The sequence below is a fragment of the Somniosus microcephalus genome, chromosome 27, assembly GCF_052327205.1.
Source record: "Somniosus microcephalus isolate GS21.2 chromosome 27, FLI_Smic_1.0, whole genome shotgun sequence".
In the NCBI taxonomy this organism is placed as follows: domain Eukaryota; kingdom Metazoa; phylum Chordata; class Chondrichthyes; order Squaliformes; family Somniosidae; genus Somniosus; species Somniosus microcephalus.
This window is the reverse complement of record NC_141013.1, coordinates 4,628,001-4,648,768: the sequence shown is the minus strand read 5'-3', so window position 1 is coordinate 4,648,768 and position 20,768 is coordinate 4,628,001. Positions and strand designations below refer to the sequence as shown.

The 20,768-nt window shown below is 44.0% G+C and overlaps 1 protein-coding gene across 3 annotated transcripts in view; it reads left to right on the top strand.

Moving 5' to 3' along the window:
• spg11 (SPG11 vesicle trafficking associated, spatacsin) overlaps positions 1-20,768 on the top strand; it is a 147,659-nt gene that overhangs the window by 94,614 nt on the left and 32,277 nt on the right. For all 3 annotated transcript variants that reach the window (XM_085968394.1, XM_085968393.1, XM_085968395.1), the window contains exons 27-30: positions 1,063-1,170; positions 13,883-14,045; positions 17,872-18,086; positions 19,338-20,097. In XM_085968394.1, the coding sequence (XP_085824520.1) occupies positions 1,063-1,170; positions 13,883-14,045; positions 17,872-18,086; positions 19,338-20,097 (1,246 nt within the window). The remainder of the gene's footprint in view (positions 1-1,062; positions 1,171-13,882; positions 14,046-17,871; positions 18,087-19,337; positions 20,098-20,768) is intronic.

The window sequence follows — 20,768 nt, the reverse complement described above, 5'->3', positions numbered from 1 at the left end:
ACGTTCCTCCATCAGTTAATACCACCAAAAAAATAAAGGATTAATATATCTTGGTGCCGACTGTCGTCATCTTCTGACTGTACGGGCTGGATTTTCATTGAGTCGTCGGGTAGGAGGCGTGACTACAACTTTCGGGATTGTAGTCCTGCCTCCATCGAGTTCTAGCCAACCCACGCAATTTAGATTTGATTGATGTTGAGCCCGACCAGTGGGCTCAGCAGGCCAATTAAGGGCCACCCGGCAACAGGTGATGTCACAGATTGAAATTTCATCTGTCAAGACCATTTGACAGATGAAATATCAGTGTTTGACAGCTGTTTGAAGCTGTCAAACACTGACAATCTGTACTCCAGGTTAATTCCTTCCTCTCGATGATTTCGAGATCTCCCCGGAACAGAAAGCAGAGGCTGCAGATTTTGACAGCTGGCGGCCGTTCTGTTTTCTGTGCCGGTGAGATGAGGGACTCCCGAGACCTGAAGGAAGGTAAGTAAAGGTTAGTAGAACTTTAAACACTTTACACAGACCAAACACACTTACCTCTGCACTCATGCACCCATCACTCACCTGAACACCAGACATCTCGACCCCTTCATCCCGCCTCGCTAACTTGGCGTGGCTTGGAGCCATTGGGAATCCCACATTTCAACAATGAAAATAGGGATTAGGCTAAAAACTGCCTGTTAACTACCTGTTAACAGGCAGTTAATTGGCACTAATCCCCTTCCCGCCTCGGGGAGGCAGGTCCCAGTGCGGGGCGGGTACCCGCCTCCTTTGAAACTGGCTTGGCGGCGGGATGGGGTCGGGACCCCTGACACGCCTCCAATCCCGACTCCACGGCCCAATGAAAATCCAGCCCTACGACTCTGCAGACTATCTCCTACATTATAGAACAGTCACTCCAGAAAAACTACAGTGCTAATATTGAAGGAGTGCATCACCATTGTGCAAAAATAAGATTCTGTAATTGTAGCTGAACCCAGCACCCACTGCTATGAATCACTGACAGTAATAAATGAGCTGCTCTTCCCCCTCATCATTTTATCTTGATTTTTTTTTTGGAAGGACTGTCCCTGGGTCTACATGTTGGAGATGTACGAACTGTGCACAGAACACAAAAATTACCAAGAATCAAAGTTGAAACTTCAGGAATTCCAGAAATGCCTACTGTCTGTGAGTCTCTGATTTATCATCTTTCTGAACAAGTTAATCTGCATCGTGCTGGAACAGTACAGAGCACATGATCTAATAAATCGGACACTATGCAACAATGCTGACTTGCACATAGAATATTAAATCAGAACGCAGGCAGAAGCAGGTAGAATCACGATAAGAATGTGCACAGCTATATTTATCCCTGTTGTTATGACTAAATCTCCTGCTTCTGCATAAGTGGAAATGTTGGGAGCAAAGCCGCAGCCATCACACATCCTCCCAATGTTTTTACTGTCTCCTGGTATGATCCCTTCAGTTTATAAAGAGTAACTAATGCCGTTCAATTTATAAACACTCGGGCAAACTTGGGAATTTTGTGCTCCTGTAAACTACAGAATGCACAGCCCAGCTTTACAGAAACTATCGGGTCCGAATTCCCTCGGCTGTTTTGACGGAATCCTACCATTAATCTGGTGGAATGACTCGGAAAAAGGCAAAAACCCAGAAACGCTGGATCCTGACCATAATTGGGAATTCCCACCTGCTTTGTAGAGGGCGAAGCCGCTTCCCACTCTTTACAAGGCCACTTCCACATAAGGGCAGTGTTCCGCACGCTGGGAGTCCTGACTTCCCCAGCCCTCGACGGGCTCGGCATAATACTAGAGGTCGGTACGCCTAGTGAGGTGAGGTGAGGCGTGCCAACTTCTTGGAAGGTCTGAAGTGGACCACACCAAGGGGTTTAGTCCAGGCCAGAGTTTCCAGCAGCATGGATCAGCGGGGTGCCCAAAATGCACCCATCATGGGTTGCAACCAGCACTCTCTAGGCTGGAGGACACCAGTGAGCAATATCCTGGGGTAACTGCTGGGATCATGGCTCGTGCATTTTAGGGAGCAACGATTGACACAACGCGAGTGTGAGTGTAGATAAAGTTCAGCTACTGAGACCTGATCAAATATGGTGCTTTGGAGAAGTGGTTTATGCATCACTAACTAGTTGATGCTGTACATGTATAAAATTGCTTGAGTGAGGATTATTTTATTAAAGGTGGATCTGTGTACGTGCCACTGCACCTTCCTAGTTTTCAAGATTTAGACTATGTGAAGGGCAATTTTTTTTTGCCAAATGTAAGCTTACAGATGCAGTACTTGTCTTGTGGATTATCTTAAATATGCTTTGGTTAAATATGTAAAATCAACTGGAAAGCTGAACATGTGATGGAAACACTCCAATGGAATAGAATGAACAGCAGAATTGCTTAAGAGGGTCAACTTGGGCACCAAGATATTATGAATCAGCACATTTTCATAGTCAAATAATTTTTTGTTCAGTCATGACTCAAGGGGAGAAAATTTACAAGGCTGTGGGGAAAGAGCGGTGGAGTGGGATTAATTGGAGAGCTCTTTCAAAGAGCCGGCACAGGCATGATGGGCCAAATGCCGGTCTTCTGTGCTGCAACATTCTATGATTTTAAATTTAACTCATTTACCGCCAATATATCTCCGCAGGACTCTTGTACTGGCAGCCTTGGGTTGTATAAATTATCCTTTGTGCTACTATTTCCTGATTTGCTATATCCTGCCCTCATACTGACATGCCCTGGTCCTAATACATGAGAGTCACTATTGTGAGACTCCCCTCTGGGAATGCGCATTGGAGAATTGCGCACAAGGTCAGCGCGACCATTTCGCGACACACTCTGGTGTTCTGTGCTTGACTTTAGTGGCTGGAAGATTGGGAGCGGTGCAAATCGGACGTGGTGACCTTGGAGCTCCTTCCTCAGTCGAGGTTCTACACCAGGGCAGAGCCTCACAAAATGTAACCAATTCTATATCAGTAGATACAAGGCCAGCCATGAGTTAATTTATTTTTTAGGTAAGTAGAATAATGCAAAATGCATTTGTACAAGTAAAAATATTTCAGGATAAGGCCATTTATCATTGAGTATCTATTTAAGTTGATCTCCATTCCCTTAAGTTTGTCGCTGATTCCCTTCACCATATTCAGTACAAAAAACTTCTTCACATCCACTTTATTAATTTTCTCCCTGATTTCAAAATCTTCAATAATGTTTTTTTTCCTCTTCTTTCCCCCCCCCTTCCACCGCCACTCTGCACCAACAGCTAGTACTTGTGTAACGATACACTTGCAGCGTAGACTTGAAACTTGAGGCGGGTCTACAATAGAAAACAGATGCACACTGTAGTTAAGATCAAGTTGCAAATAGCCATGTATCGGGAAACTGGAACCTGAATTTATTGGACACACGTGGTTTCTTTGTGGAGTCTTGTGACCCATTTGTTGACATTGGTTGCCTTTGACATAAAATTGTACTGCAATTGAGTAAGCTATATTACCAAAATGTGTGATTTCCTAGGTGGTGCACAACTGAAGTCTCAAAAAAACACAGCAAGTTTTCATTAATGGAAAATTGTGGAATTAATGTTGCAAGTTAAAAATGTGTGCAGCAAGCGTTGGCAATTCAGGCTGTCTCCTAGCATTTAGCTCATGCCCACAGCAAAAAAAAAAAGGCAGTTTCCATAAACAAACTTGTGAACTGAAGCTTGCTGTACATGATGTGAATGAGACGGCACGCCACAGAACGAACAGTTACCCTTCTACCGTGGTGATTTGCACCAGGGATTGACTGGGCGACCCAACACATACTCGTGTCCCGAGTTGAAGTGCTTGCATCTGCCAAGATAAGCCTGACCAAGATTGGCGGTGCAGGCAGCTTTCCTTATGCAAAGCAAATTTTAGCATTGCTTTCTTACTGGAATCCTACATTCAAGCCATCTTTACAATTGCTCACCTTAGTTTTTGCAGTTCCAATCTTCAGTCGCGAGATGCAGTGGTTGAGCTGAGGGAGTAGTAGCACCCCCTCAAGGTTGGAGACGACGCCCAGATCCCATGAACAAATTTTTTTTAAATGACGTTTCAGGTTAGTGCATAGGTCCCAAGTCCCAAACTGCAAGGTCTGAGTCACACACATGTTACTTTCCACTTCTGAAAACTTGCTGCTTACAGATTGGGCCCCCTCAGTATGTGAGCATCCTTGTATCTACAACCTTCCTAACGTGCATTTATTTAAAACTGTAATGATGTTTAACGGTCGTATTAAGTTGGAGCCAAAAGTCAATTTTCCTGGGGATTGTAATTACTGAAATAATGGAGCCAGTCTGGCAATTTATAACTTTTCCAATAACTTGCATTGTACTAAATTCAGTGGTGCTGTAATTGTCATGGAATGAGCCTAAATCTCCCCCTCTCCTGTTTTTTTTGCCCTTTTGACTTGCAGTCCTCTAAAAATGGAAAGGAAAGTTCTTGTAATTTGCAGAGTATGGGATGGAGGAAATTCTGGGATAAGTGCACCTTGTGCCTGGTTTCAATCATAATTCTGACCTGCAGCTCAAAACAGATGCAGAAGCTGCAGCTTAGTAAGACAAATCCTGATCCATTTTAATGGAAAAAAATGCAAGGGGAATTGTGGGCACAAGGCTATATTCTAACATTGAGTTTTACATTGTATTCATACACCAGTGCAGTGTCATTTAATCTATTAATTTTAACAGATGAACATAGGAGCCAAATGCCACCAAGTCTTTATAGTATACAGTGTATAGAAGTAGTGAATTACATGACAAAAAACAATTGTTCATTATGAACACTTTGGGCTGCATTTTCATTGGGCCGTGGAGTCGGGATTGGAGGCGTGTGGAGGTTTAAAATCTCAAAATCGGGGGTCCCAACCCCATCCCACCCCCAACCCACCTCCATGCCAGTTTCAAAGGAGGCGGGTACCCACCCCGCACTGGGACCCGCCTACCCAAGGTGGGAGGGGGATTAGTGCCAATTAACTGCCTGTTAACGGGTAGTTAACAAGCAGTTTTTAGCCTAATCCCCATTTTCATTGTTGAAATGTGGGATTCCCGACGGCTCCAAACCATGCCAAGTTAGCGAGGCGGGCCATCGGGATGAAGGGCTTGGAGGGGTCGAGATGTCCGGTGTTCAGGTGAGTGATGGGTGCATGAGTGCAGAGGTAAGTGTGTTTGGTCTGTGTAAAGTGTTTAAAGAAGTTCTGCTAACCTTTTACTTACCTTTACAGCCTTCCTTCTTTCAGGTCTCGGGAGTCCCTCATCTCACCAGCACAGAAAGCAGAATGGCCGCCAGCTGTCAAAATCTGCAGCGTCTGCTTTCTGTTCCGGGGAGATCTCTAAATCATCCTGAGAGGAAGGAATTAACCTGGAGTACAGATTCAGTGTTTGACAGCTTCAAACAGCTGTCGAGCACTGATATTTCATTTGTCAAAAGGTCTTGACAGATGACATTTCAATCTGTGACGTCACCTGTTGCCGGGTGGCCCTTAATTGGCCTGCTGAGCCCGCTGGGCAGGCTCAACAAAGTCAATCAAGTCTAAATCGCATGGGTTGGCTAGAACTCGATGGCGGGACTACAACCCCAAAGGCTGTAGCCCTGCCTCCTACCCACCGCCTCAATGAAAATCCAGCCCTTTGCCTCTAAATGTCATATCCGTGTCTTAGAGCCTCCTAGGCTATCCATAAGAGAATTAACTTTCCTATTTCTTTCCTCTGAAGCCCACTTTTGGGACTGATCTGGCAATAAAACTGACGGGCTTGAACTGACGGATGCAGTACAGTAACCATTACAGCTGGGAAATGTCTTTTTAAAGGAACTCTGTCCCTTTTGGGGGGGAAACCGTCAACTTTTTAAAATTTGCTTTTCAGCAAAAATTCCATTAACATGGATGCATTTGTCATTTTCTTTCTTTAGAACATTTAACGTTAGATATTTACGTTGCCTGATGGAAAACATTAATTACGAAAGCTGTGAAGGAATCCCAGGTGATGGTTGTTGCCAGCATGTATATTTTTGAAAGAAAGAAAGGTGAACAAATCGACACAGTGAGCTGGAACACTGCGCCTGACGTTCCTGTCGGGGTTACAGTACAGCCCAGACGGGCAAAATGATTCCCAAATTTCAACGTCCTAGGTGGCATTGTGTGTTTCCCAGGGAACACAAGCCCATATGAAGAATTCCCATGGTATAATTGCATGCAGTCCAGTGGTTGACAATTGGTTTGAAGTAGATTCTTCTTCTGTTGCACCCACACAACTATGAAGTTTTTACTGTGTCCTACAAGATGTGTGTAGGATTTTTGAAAGTGTTTTTGCCAAAAAAAAAGGCCTTGAGTCATGCAAGAGAAAAGGCATTTGTACAGTTAAATTCGGCATGCTTTATTTAGCTCATGAAAACTTAATTTGCCAACCAAGAATTCTCTGGCAAGTTTGATACAGAGCAAATTGTTTATACAGTGACCTCTCACTTGGAATATGTTGGCAAGTAGGCTATCAGTAACCCAGTGAACTCCAGTGAACAATACACCGTGCTACAAGCTGGATGCTTCCACTTCCCAGTGGCATGGGTCAGAATACTTGGTAATGGATTCTGAAGCTGGGTAATGAAATAAGATGGAGTTCCCTTTAAGATCAGTTGTGGCATTTTTTTTTTTTTTTTAAACGGGGTGGGGTGGGTGGGGCTTCAGAAAAATATTCCTAAACATTTTAAAAATCTGACCAGATGTTTGGCCTGGCTGAGCTCTAGATCCTCCTTTGTGCTGATCATAACATCCCCAGCTGAATGCCATCTGTGATGACGCGGTCCTCATTTCTGGCTGTTTTCCAGGATAAACTTTTGTAAACAGTGTATGTGACAGAACAGCGTAGAGATGGCTGGAGGAGCTAGCTTTAATTACTATATCCAGTGAAGCCCTGTTACAAGAGCAATATCCTTGTCAACACTGCATTCTCATTTCAGAGCTTCAGGTTATTTAATGGGTAGTTGCCGTTTAAAATGCACAAAGTATTGGCAGTATACTGTCCTGCAGCTTAGTGAAATGTCTGCCTGTGAACTCTCCCCACCACAAATTTCTGATACTGCACGCAAACCTTCCAAGAGCGACCTCACGAGTGGACTTGGGAGCAAGGTAAAGCCTATTGCCAACTCGTAATGACCCAACCACCTCTCCCAACTTCCATCTGCAAAACCATCATTGAGCCCCCCACCATCGGCAACCTGGGGGTCGCCATTGACCAGGAACTTGTGCACAGCCAAATCAACACTAGCTACAACAGCAGAGACTGGGTACTCTGACAAGTTGCTCAACTTCTGGCTCCTCCAAAGCCACTTCATTTATATGGCTTAAGTCGGGAATATGGTGGAATACTCACCACTCACCTAGATGGGTGCAGCTGCAACAACCCCTCAAGACGCTTGGCAACATCCAGGGTGCATTCTCCCGCTTGATCGGCGCTCTTGCCACTGGACTCTAGAGCCACCTCCTCCACTACTGGCGCACTGTGTACTAGTATGTACTATCTGCAGGATGCACTGAAGCAACTTTGCCAGGCTTACTTTGACAGCATCTCTGAGTTTTGTGACTTCTGCCACTGAGGGGCAAGAGCAGCAAATTCATGGAAGCGCCATCAGCTGTGAGTTTCCTTCCAAGTCTCGCACCACCCTGACTTGGGCGCATACCCTACTTCCTGCATGGTCACTGGTCAACATTTTGGAATTCTCTACTAAACACCATCAGCAGAAAGACTTGAGGTTCAAGGAAAAAGCCTTACTACCAGTATCCACATCCCAAGAATTTTTTTAATGAAAAAGTTGCCCACTGTGGGCATGGGCCATTTATTAACTGATGCACCATTTTATTGAAAAAAATGTGGGATAATAAGGGTGTGAACATTTAAAGTCACCTTGTATTACTAACTTCTTAAATAACAGCAGAAAATGCTGGAAACACTCAGCAGGCCAGGCAGCATCTGTGGAAACAGAGAAACCGAGTTAACGTTTCAGGTCTGTGACCCTTTGTCAGAACTGGAAAAAGTTAGAGAAGTAACAGGTTTTAAGCAGGTGCAGAGGCAGGGAAAGGGGGGCGGCGGGGAGGGGAGGAAGCAACTAAAGGGACGGTCTGTGCTGGGATTGAAGGCAGGAGAGATTAAATGTTACAAATGGGGATGGCAGAATCATCATCAGCTGCTGCCTGAAAAAAATCGGGGGGGTTCTGGTCTGAAATTGTTGAACTCAATGTTGAGTCCAGAAGGCTGTAATGTGCCTAAATCGAAAGATAAGGTGCTGTTCCTCAAGCTTACGTTGAGCTTCATTGGAACAGTGTAAGAGGCCGAGGACAGAGGGGTGGGAGTGGAACAGAGAATTAAAGTGACAAGCGACCGGAAGCTCGGGGTCACCCTTACGGACTGAACGAAGGTGTTCCGCAAAGCGGTCACCCAATCTGCATTTGGTCTCCCCATTGTAGAGGAGGCTGCGTCGTGAACAGCGAATACAGTATACTAAATTACAAGAAGTACAAGTAAATCGCTGTTTCACATGGAAGGGGTGTTTGGGGCCCTGAACAGTGGGAAGGGAGGAGGTAAAAGGGCAGGTATTGCATCTCCTGCGCTTACACGGGAAGTTGCCGTGGGGCGAGGAGGGGCTATTGGGGGTGATTGAGGAGTGGACCAGGGTGTTGCGGCGGGAACGGTCCCTTTGGAATGCTGAAAGGGGAGGGGAAGATGCGTTTAGTGGTGGGATCACGTTGGAGGTGGCGGAAATGGCGGAAGATGATCCGTTGAATGTGGAGGCTGGTAGGGTGAAAGGTTTGGACAAGGGGAACCTTTTCGTGGTTTGGGAGGGAGAAGGGGTGAGAGCAGAAGTGCGGGAAATGGAACGGACACGGTCAAGGGCCATGCTAACCATGGGAGAGGGGAATCCTTGGTTGAGGAAAAAGGAAAACATATCGGAAGCACTGGTATGGAAGGTGGCATCGTCAGAACAGATGCAGCGGAGATGGAGAAACTGGGAGAATGGAATAGAGTCCTCGCAGGAAGCGGGGTGGGAGGAAGTGTAGTCCAGGTAGCTGTGGGAGTCAGTGGGCTTGTAGTGAATGTTTGTCGATAGCCTATCGCCAGAAATGGAGACAAAGAAGTCAAGGAAGGGAAGAGAAGAGTCGGAGATGGACCATGTGAAGGTGAGGGAAGGGTGGAAATTGGCAGCAAAGTGAATGAAATTTTCTAGTTCTACTAACTTCTTATTGGATTGAAGTTTTAAAAAAAAAATCCTTGCGGGGTAGGGGAGGGAGGAAGAGACAAACTAGATTCTTAGATAAATGGACTTCACTGTAACTTCACAGCAGTGACCTTCAGTCCGTCATGAGCCAAGATTTAATAGATTTTATATAACCATTCACAAATATATCCTGGAGTTCCATTTCATTCAGTGCAATAGAGATGTTGACACTGGGCATGCGGTGGTGGTTTTTGTATCTTCCCATCCTTTACCATCGCATCTTATACAGTGACAATTCTAATGTTTTAGGGCATGGTCAGGGGTCGCACTTGTGGGAGTAACTTTTATTTGAGGGGAAGTTGCAGAGGCTGGAAGAGAGATTCTCAGTTTTCTGTTATTTGCTGTGTTGATTCTGCATTTAATATAGTATTTTTGTTTTTTTATTCCCAAGTTGTGAATTGAGCTTGCAAATAAATATCTTTTTTTTAAAGTATATAAATATTTTAGTCAAATGGAAAGGTTGAATTACAGTCTAAAGGTGATGGATTTTAATGTTAAAAAACACTGGAAGACTATTATATGAGGTGCCATTTTTAGTTATGACCTGAATTCTGGTATCAAATTCTTGAGGCCAGTAAAGTAGACCTTGAGGGGCTTGCATTATATCTGGGTTTGAGTTCTTCTGGCTATATAATGGTGCATCCACTGGGACTAAGCAGACAATGTGACGAATAACAAGATTGCACTGATTTCATTGTCCATCTTCTGTTTGCACAGTCAGTACCTCCCACGGTGTACTACTTTTACTTTATATCTAAAAACGCTTGTGATATAGGCTAATCTACGCAGAGCATGTGAATAGGCAGGAGATTGACTTCCTTTCCAAATGGGTTGCTCATCAAGATATTTTCCAAAGTAATTTTATTTATTTTCAAATACCAAAAGCCCTCACTTGCTTGGCTACCAGGATCAAAGTGGAAATGAGATGTACATGATCCCTGTCTCCTATTGTTGCCTAATAGCCCATCTCAAAGCTCGCCCTCGTGTTAATATCGTGACTCTCTTCCAATCTGGAACCTGTGTGAGGTAACATGAAAGAGAATCATGTTGGCAATTATTAGTCTGCATTAGATAAAAAATGGAATTGTCAGGAGATGTATCTCTGTGGTAAAGTGTTCCTTTGTTCTGCCTCTTTTTAAAAGAAACCTGATGGGTGAGCGCACATTGCCCTTTTAGTAAAAGGGTAATAAAAGTAGTTGCGCCATTAGCAGAGAAATGCTGATTGCTTTTCCTAGATTTAACTGCCTCATTTTAACTGTTGCATAGACAGCACAGAAATGGTTTACTTTAAAAAGAAAATAGTCAGAGTAGCTGATGTCTATTATCTCTTTGTACCAGCAATGAATTAGGTGTCAGAAGTAATGAAAGTTTGGAAAAACAGTGTAATTAACCCAAGTACCAGCCATTAAGGGCCGTGAAATGCAGTCTGCTGTAATAACAATTATACCATTTGCGTGCACAATCTTCATGGTGTTGAATGCTTAGTATTCCTAGCCTCTGATCCTGTTTTTATGTTCACTGTTTTTACTCAGCCTAGGTTGTTGACCCAAGAGATCTATTCACTGATTTTGGGTGGGGAGCGGTTTCCATGTGCAGCAGATGTCCCGATCTCTTCCACCGCACCCCCCCCCCCCCCCCCATAACCAACATGCACATTTCTATTGCTTATGTGCGATAGTTGTGTGGGGTTTTTTTTTACCTTCTGTTTGGACCATTTTAAAATGCTGCTCTGTGATAGCCACACCCAAATGACCATTCTTTGTGCGGGAGCCTAGACGGTAGACAGTGGGCATTGGCATGCACCACAACTGAACCCACTCCTGTCTTCACCTGATGCCATCGTGCAAGCACTTTCATTGGATAGCAATTGGAGCTGGAGACCCTGATTATTTTTTTCTGTTCTCCTAGACAGAGGCCAGTTGTAACCATCCTGCCAATTGCTCAGACCCAGACCTGCTAACTCAGCTCATCGAATCGGAGACTTTCTGTTCTATATGGCAATTTACCCACTACTGCAGAAAGTGAATCAAATTTTTAAACATTTCTACAAAATAATCCCCTCTTATATCAGAAATGTCCCATTTCCTCGTGTTTATTTCCACGGTTCTAATTTTAACCTTCGTGTCCCTGGGTTGGGGAAGGAAGTACAGAGGGCGGCTTTAACCAGACTGTTAAAGTTGCAGTTGTAGGAATTGCCAACGAGAGGAAAAATTAACATTCTGCGGTAAACAAGTGGACCTTTTTGTGATTGTTGAGGGAGACTGGCTGACTGAACCCCAGTGAAAGAGACAGAAAGTTGGAGTTTCTGCGATTACTAAAGCGAAACAAAAAATAAAATGGAAATGTTCCGTTTATTTTAAAGAAAATTAGGCTGAAAAGTGGTTGAACCCTCAGTCAGGAATGGCCCGTTGTTCCCTAATCAGAAATTGTAAGAATAAAAGTTGAGTGTAGAGATTACTGTCTGATATTAATTTACAAATGTATTTGTATGATCTTCTATCTGCTGGTCTAATGGAAATGTTAACCTGTTCAGTTTAAGTGGGTTAACACCTGTTAAAGTAGCTAAGAAATGCATTGAGCATTCCTAAACTTAAATGCCGCAAACTCCAATTTCTAGGATTAACTGATTTAGCATCAATAGGGCAACAAGGGAGTGAAATGGTCAGGTTAAATTGCAAGGGGAAGAATGAGTCAAGATCTTAATATCTAGACTAGATGCAGCAGCATAAAGTAATTTTGCCTTAATTGCTCTTTGGAATTCTCTACCCCAGAGGGCTGTGGAGGCTCAATGGTTGAGTATATTCAAGACGGAGATTGATAGATTTTTGAATTTTAAGGGAATCGAGGGATATGGGGATAGTGCAGGAAAGTGGAGATGAGTTAGAAGATCAGCCATGATTTTATTGAATGGCGGAGCAGGCTCGAAGGGCCAAATGGCTGACTCCTGCTCCTATTTCTTAATTACCATTGCAGATACTGTGCTCGATATTAACTGACCCATTTAATTGCAAACTTAATTTTTTTCCTAGTGTATATACAGTTTGATGATTCCCTGTGTAAACAATTTGCTTTAGTACAGCTAGATGGCTTCAGGGATGCCTGTAGTCTGCAGTTAAAAACAATTTAAAAAAAAAAAAAAAAACTAAACCGCAGACTGAAGGCAGATGTCCCTATTGTTGTAGCTCATACCAGATAAAAGTGCTGTGGCAGGATTTCTGCAACGAGGGACAGAGCTTGCTGATTGCAAGCATAAGTGCTGGGTGAGCCTCTAGCTTCAACTTCGTGGCAGGTTTTCATATACGGCATCAAATTTGAAAAGTTTTAACTTGGGGAAAATTGTTCAAGTGCATTTAAAACTGGTACACCCACACGCTCGAGCTGTAGTGTATCTATCAATATCCATCTATCAATATATAAGATGGTCACCAAGAAATCAAATGGGGAATTCAGAAGAAACTTCTTTAACCAGAGAGTGGTGAGAATGTGGAACTCGCTACCACAGGGAGTGGTTGAGGCGAATCGTATAGATGCATTTAAGGGCAGGCTAGATAAGCATAATGAGGGAGAAGGGAATAGCGGGTTATGCTGATGGTTAGATAAGGAAAAATGAGAGGCGGCTCGAGTGGAGCATAAATGCCGGCATGGACTAGTTGAGCCGAATGACCTGTTTCTGTGCCGTATATTCTATGTAATCCTGTGTAGTACCAGCCAGGGCCCTTAATATGGGTAGTCAGTGCTGCATGACCTATTCTGCTAGGCTCCCTTGGTTTGCAGAAGACATTTCTGCATTTGGTGCTTGTTCAGTTCAGATTGCACCAGTGTTTACATTGCTAAAACCGTCCTCCTTATCCCAGCAACAAAAACCATAGGTTTCACATCTTCATACCATGGAGGTTGCAATCTTGGACTCCAAACTAAATGTGAAAGTGGTTAAAGTCTCAATCCACACTGGCTTAATTATCATGACTCTGCTCTTTTTTTTAAAAAAAACATGAAAATGAAAAGAGATGAGGCCAAGTTCAATCAATCAAGTCCACTCCTTCCACAGACAGTGCACTCCATCAGCAGGGATGTGTGTTTTGCACGGAATTCATTTTTATTAGAGTCCCTGCAGCACTACAAATTTTGGGAGGGAGTGAAGCTAGTGTATTTCATAACTTTGTTCTATTGTCAGAGATTTCTGTGAAAAATAGTTGGGATCTCCCGACTTTACTGAGATTCATGGTCTCCTCAGGAAAGAAATGCACTCTATTGCAAAACATAAGGCCTGTGGTGAATTCCGTCCCATCCCATTACATCTCCTGAGGGGAAGATCCATATGAAAACTCCCTGATATCCATAAATAATGGAGCAAAGCTGCAAAACATTCATCCATTCCCATATTCCCCGAGCTGCTGCCCCACCTGTACAACGTTCTTTTTTTTGCTCCGTGCCCATTAGCAGACCGTGGCTTAATGGGGAAATTGGTGCGTTCCAAAGGTCTCGCCTTTAGGCAGTCTTGGCAAATGATTCTGCGGATCTTAAACATGCTTGGTCTGTGTAACTGTATGATTCTTAGCAAATCTTTTATTTTGCTTACCACAGTTGAAGGCTGCAGATTCAGCAGACGCCAAAATCCCAGTGCAGTGGATGGAGGCACAAGCTGGCTTGCTTCTGAAGCTGATGATGCAACAGTGTCCGACTCAGTATGAACTTGGAAAGCTGCTGCAGTTACTGGCTGATGTGGACTGTACCCTCGAATCAAATGGTAAAGATTTTGGTAAAGTTAATAAAGATCTTACATTTATACAGCGCTTTTCACAACCAATGAAGTACTTTTTTGAAGTGTAGTCACTGTTGTAATGTAGGAAATGCAACAGCCAATTTGCGCACAGCAAGCTCCCACAAACAGCAATGTGATAATGACCAGATAATCTGTTTGTGATGTTGGTTGAGGGATAAATGTTGGCCCCAGGGACACCGGGGAGAACTCCCCTGCTCTTCTTCAAAATAGTGCCGTGGGATCTTTTACATCCACCTAAAAGGGTAGGTGGGGTTTCAGTTTAACGCCTCATCTGAAAGACTGCACCTCTGACAGTGCATCGCTCCTTTAGTACTGCACTGAAGTTTCAGCCTAGATTATGTGCTCAAGTCTCTGGCAACTCAGACAGCCATGGTCAATACTCAACTTTTAGACTTAATCCTAGAAAACAACAACAGTTGAAATAAGCAAGGGGATAGGCGGAGGCTATAATCTGAAAGGAATATTGATTACTTAGGCATACCCCAATGCTCGAACAGGGCAGTGGATAGGATATCCTTTGAAACAAGGCAGGACACAGATGCAGGTCTAACAACTCATCCCCAAGACTGATCTTATCAGAAAATGTTAAAATGAATCCAGTCCTGGAGGGGCAGGTTACACACATTATGCAGCAGTGCTCCAAGAAAGAGAATCATTTTTGTAGACATTTATTGGTTTATAAATGAAAAGCCAAGTTTGTTTTATTTTATAATTTAAGAAACAAAGTTTATGTAGAATATATTTAGGGCACAAAGGTTTTGTGCTATGAACAAAATAGGCAGACTAGCAGTATATTATGAAAATAAACCACTTATTGTTGAGGCTAACACAATTCACTTGTGCCAGACATTTAGGAATAATGTGACTCATAGCACTGGATTTCTTTTTCCTGTAATGCTTAGTTTCCTGACACACGTCCTCCATTATATACAGCTCCTCTCCTAGTTGCCTGTAAAAAGAGGAGTGTTTTTGCCATAAAATCCCTTTATCCTGCCATAGATTCCTTTAAAAGAACAGAGATGAGGTGCTTCCTCCTGTGATGTGGGGGAAGAGCAGAGCAAATCAAGAGCCATGTGTGAACCCTAGTTGTGCACATGCAGCAGGCGGTTTTGGAGTGGTTTTGACAGAGGTTGCGAGCAAGTCATGACCACGGGTGGGGAAGACTTTGGGAAACACCACGTGAGATGTTGCATTTAATCCTAATGTGTGATTCCGGGTACATTGCACATTGTGAATAACAGCACGACATAGTAGCTGTTCTATAAAACAAAGGCCTTAAATGTTTCCCATCCATGCTTTAACCAGCTCTTATGATGTCGCAGAGCTTCTAAACTGCTTGGGATTCACTCTCTCGGCTTGTGATGCTATTCAACCCCCTGCAAGTGAGGTACAGCCTTCTACCGTGTCATCTTTTGTTTATTTTATTCCTACTAAGGGACAGGCTCCCGTTTTAGATATTGCCCTGGGGTCTGCAGCTATTTTGCAGCTGGCTGCCACTGTCCGAGACCTTTTTCTTTTGACCCTTCTACTATGCTATTAAGCAAATTTGTAGATGACTTCACTGTTGCTGGTGAGTAGAATCGGGTGTCAGTTGAAAAATGCAGGCTCATGAAATCAGCCCAGTGCTCCGAGATCACTTTATTTCCAAGAGGGAGGGATGGCATATGGCTTGCATTAATTGTAAAAGCTTTTATTCTTGAGTAGGGAAATTAATTTTGCACAGGATAAGCAAGAAACCTAATCGTATGGAAACAATTTTCTATTTGTCATGAATCATACTGTAACCTCTCTCTATTTGGAAATTAGGATGTCATTAAATAGGTTTTGGGAAATGCATATTAAATTGCCTATTTATAGAGGAACATAACCTGCAAACTAAGCTTATGTTGAATGATAAACACATCAGCTAGACCAGCCTTTCACATGGTTGGTTTCTGGGGGAGACCAGTTTTAATTTGGAACTTTCTGAAGATCTCAAGTACTCTACTCTTTGAATGAATAACTAGTAGTAAAAAAACACAACGCTACAGAATGTTTTCCTAAGATCCCAGCAATGAAAGACACAGCTAGTATATGTATCTCGAGTGTTCTGCATAAACACCTCCTGCATGTTCAAATCTGACAATCATTGTAAGGGGCCAATGAGATTCGGCTTGTTGGAAACCCATTATTAATTGGCCAGTTTCACCATTGGGAGATCCTTATTAAATTACCTGCAGAATGTTTCTGCTTAAACAGGGGAGGCTGTTCATCTTGTTGGGTTACTAGTCACACGGGTACGAACTGAGCATTTGCAGCGACCACCGCGTTTAAACTGAAGTACGAGAGGACCGTGCGATATTGGTCCTTTCGTGTCATCGGAAGGCGACTGGCGGGCTGCGGGCATTAGTCGTGCCCCAAGAGACAATTCACTGGTCGCGGGGAGGACCCAAAATCAGCCATTTGGGCCGCAGGCTGAGGCGAGTCCAGGGAGTTGGGGGCAAGGAGGAGGGGGGATTGGAAGGGGATGGTGAGTGGAGGCGGCAGCAGCCCGCAGTTTTAATGTGGAGCCAGAACGTGCACTCCCAGCTGGACGTTTGGATAGGTTTTAAAAACGTACGTTTTGTGTTTCTTTCGCGGCCTCCGGTGGTCCCTTTTTAAGGACCACTGGTTAGACCACTGTGGAAACGAAAAACCTGTGAGCTTGTGTAGTGGAAGCTCCGATGGCTTTTTTCTCAGCGTGGCAGAAGGGACCTGCAGCCGCGGCAGGAGCTTTCTCTGCATATTTAAATTGGGAGGCTGCTCAATTCAATATGGCAGCGGCTATGCTACTGCCGGATGTCATGGCACAGGGCCTCGCCCTGAAATTAGTATGCACTACGCCCGAAAAACAGGCTAAACACATACCATTTTCTACCTCACTGACTGTGGCTGTACGGGAGTGTCAGATTAACCTTCCCACAACTAATTTGAATGAAAGGCACTGAAACAATCTTCGTTGATGATTTGACCTCCACTGGTTGAGATTTCAGGCACGTGACCTGTATTCCTGTTGCTATACAACTGTCTGTCAGCAAGTGCCCAGTAACAAACACAGATGACTTTTTCTCCTTATCCGTTCTCTTTTTATTCTTACTTTCACTTCCTATAGAGAAACCTTCCCAAAGCTGTTGTGCGGTCACTCTCCTGAATTTAGTACAAATGTGGGTCCGAGGCACACTGCATTGGAGCTCCGGCCAGCTTTACATCCCACTTAAGTCACATTGTCAATCCCCGCAACTCCTCCTAAACAGTTCCCCGGTAACGTCATCTTGCAGCGCTGCAGCAACACGTTTTATTATTAGACAAATGAATAGAAAGTTAATTGTAATTGTTTGTAACTGTGTGTGTCCAAAACATTAAGGAAGATGAGTGATTTTGAAATTATTAGTTTCTGTAGTGAAAATGGCACACCTTACTGTTTTTTAAAAAAGGCACCCTCTACTGTCCCTTTTAAGTTACGTCCTGGATATCTTCTTGGAAACCGCTTAGTTCCTGGTTCTGGGAGCTAGTTGGTTGCCCACTGGGTAATGGCAAATAGTGTAGTTTGCGGCCTGCTTGCTTAGGGTAGGTTGTGCCAACTCAGACTCAATAAAACTCCTAGATTCTCCAAAATGAAGACTTTTATTCCACATTATTTTTGTACTTTTTTTTTATTTCCAGGAGAACTGAAGCATCGTCACACACGAGTGTAAATTCTAACATAGTTTTAAAATGTTCTTATTTAGATTGTATTCCAGTGCATAAATGAAAGTTTGTCTCTCATAACTAGGACCGGATTTCCAGAAACTGAGCAGGCTTGCTCTGCTTCTGCAGGACACCTCGATCTCTATTGACCGCTCCCTCCTCGTTGACTACAGCACAGGCACCTTACAGGATGTGTGTGGGCAAATTCTGAACCAACTGCAAAAGAAGGAACTTTTTGCTCTAGCGAGACAGGTGGCTGACCTAGCCGAGCTTCCGGTAGACAACTTGGTGGTCCATGAGGTAATATTTTTTGTTTGTTTGTAAATATTTGACCGTGGGTCAAAACTATAGATTAGGTAAAATTTGAAAGAAAAACAGACTTGCATTTATATAGCGTCTTTCACGACCACTGGATGTCCCAAAGCGCTTTACAGCCAATGAAGTACTTTTTGAAGTGTAGTCACTGTTGTAATGTGGGAAATGCAGCAGCCAATTTGCGCACAGCAAGCTCCCACATACGGCAATGTGATAATGACCAGATAATCTGTTTTGGTGATGTTGGTTGGGGATAAATATTGGCCCCAGGACACCGGGGCCAATTCCCCAGCTCTTCTTCGAAATAACATCTTTTATGTCCACCTGCGAGAGCAGACGGGGCCTCGGTTTAACGTCTCCTCCGAAAGATGGCACTGCAGCACTCCCTCAGCACTGCACTGGGAGTGTCGGCCTAGATTTTTGTGCTCAAGTCTCTGGAGTGGGGACTTGAACCCACAACCTTCCGACTCGGAGGCGAGAGAGAGTGTGTTGCCCACTGAGCCACAGCTGACACGCATAAACGTGAGAAAGTATCACAAGACCTCACCTTAAAGTATAAAATTTGACCTCATTTGTGGTGGTACGGCTACATATTGTATTTCTTTGGCAGGGAGAGGGAGGACTGGGAGTTAAAGAAACAGAAGCCTTTTTCAGATTCAGCTCTGATTTGCAAAGTGAAGATCAGGCACTTCAGTGTGGGAGAGCGAGAGAATAACGACCTGATTATTCTCGTGTGCCTCGATGGCTAGTTGAGATTGGTAGAGGCCTGTGCATGGGGTTGCCTGCCTACCCTCATCTGCGATTGATGCATGGCCCAGAAAGATCAGGGAATAATGGGAGTACGAAACTAACGAGGGATATATACCCTAACACACAACAGTAATTTCAATATACAGGAAACTTTGTGCTATCCGGCACCGACGGGACCGAGCTGCTGCCGTTCCCTCAAAACTGCCGGACACTCCAAAGCTAATGTTGAAACATACGGAGATTTTCATCTCCGTATGAATCAACAAACCCTGCCTCTAAACAGTCGGCTAGCGTCTCTAGCTGAAGCTGTTGCTTAGCTGCAGAGCTTGACTGTTCAAAAAAAGCAAAGAAAAGAAACGAAAAGAATAAAAAACGGCTCCTGATTTTTGCCGGTGGCTCGAGCTTGCCGGACGGTTCGCTTCCGGATAACACAAAGTTTCCTGTATTACGTATGTCTCCAATATTTAATTTCTTTTTCTCTTACAGATAACTCAGGAATTACAAAATTTGAAGCAACATGGTCACTGGCAAAGGAAAGAGACGAGGATAAATTTTTGGAAGAAGTGCCACGATTGTTTCAAAAATAATTTGATCTCCAATTTAGTTGCCTCTGAATTCTTTCTGGCCCAGGCCAATGATAAATCATCCATTAAATCACAACCGGCTTCACCTTTCAAAGAACAGTTCCTGGACATTCAGGAAAGATGTCTGCTGCTGACCATGGCGGGCCACTGGTTGTCACGGAACGATCCGCCATTCCTGGATCAGTTGGAAGAGGTGGAGAAGAGGATTTGGTTGTGTCGCATCAGTCAGCAGACTTTGCTGATGTCCACAGCTTCGAGATTTGCTTGGCAGGTTTCGGTCTGTGGTGAAATAACCTTTGACGGTGCCACCAAAGAGTTCTTGTTCTCAAAACTGCCTGCTCTGAACTCCCCAAGGTACCTGAAGCTTGAAGGATTTCCAAACAAGGACATGGCTTCCAACTGTAGACTAGACACAGCAGAAAAAGAGGCCCTTAATATTTTGGTTGGCGAGTTGTTAGATGGAGGCTGCATTCACGAAGCTAGTCGAGTCTCGAGGTATTTCGAATTTTACAACCAAGACATATCTCTGGTTCTCCACTGCAGAGCCTTGGCTTCAGGAGAAGTACAAACAACAGATTTTCACCCCTCGATGCAGATTGTCTTGACTACAGGAGCTGCTTTTAATGGAGAGATAGGACTCTATGGAAAAAGGATACCAAATTGTAAGTTGATTTATTTGTACATGTCCCAAATGGAACCATAGAAACTTGCAGCACAGAAGGAGGCCATTCGGCCCATCGTGCCTGTGCTGGCTCTTTGAAAGAGCTGTCGAGCTCAGTTCCACACCCCCACTTTTTGTCCGTAACCCTGTCGGTTCCTCATCATCGAGTATCTGCCCTTTTTAAAAAAGAAAAAAAAAAAAAATTATTAATGGAATCAGCTTCCACTAACTTTTCAGTTAGAGTGTTCCAGATTGCGACAACTGAGTGAAAAATAATTCTCCTCACCTCATCAGTAAAGAATCAAAGGGAAAGAAAGAGTGTATAGAGGCAGCCCAGTGGTGCAACAGGTTCACGTGCTCTGAGACTGTGCCACAAAGTGATGGGACTTTAGTTTGTTTCTTTTGTATGTTGTTCAGTCTGGGTGGGCAGTGAGGTAAAAGACATGGAAAAGAAAATGAAGGTGATCCCATTCGTGTGCGAGCCAGCCAGCCAGCAGGCACAGAGAGCGGCAAGGGCAGAGTGTACTCTGGGTGGGGGACGTCAATGTCCATCACCGAGAGTGGCTTGGTAGCACCACTACTGGCTGAGTCCAGAAGGACTAGCTGCCAGTCTGGGCCTGAGACAGGTGGTGAGACAACCAACACGAGGGGACAAACCTACTTGACCTCGTC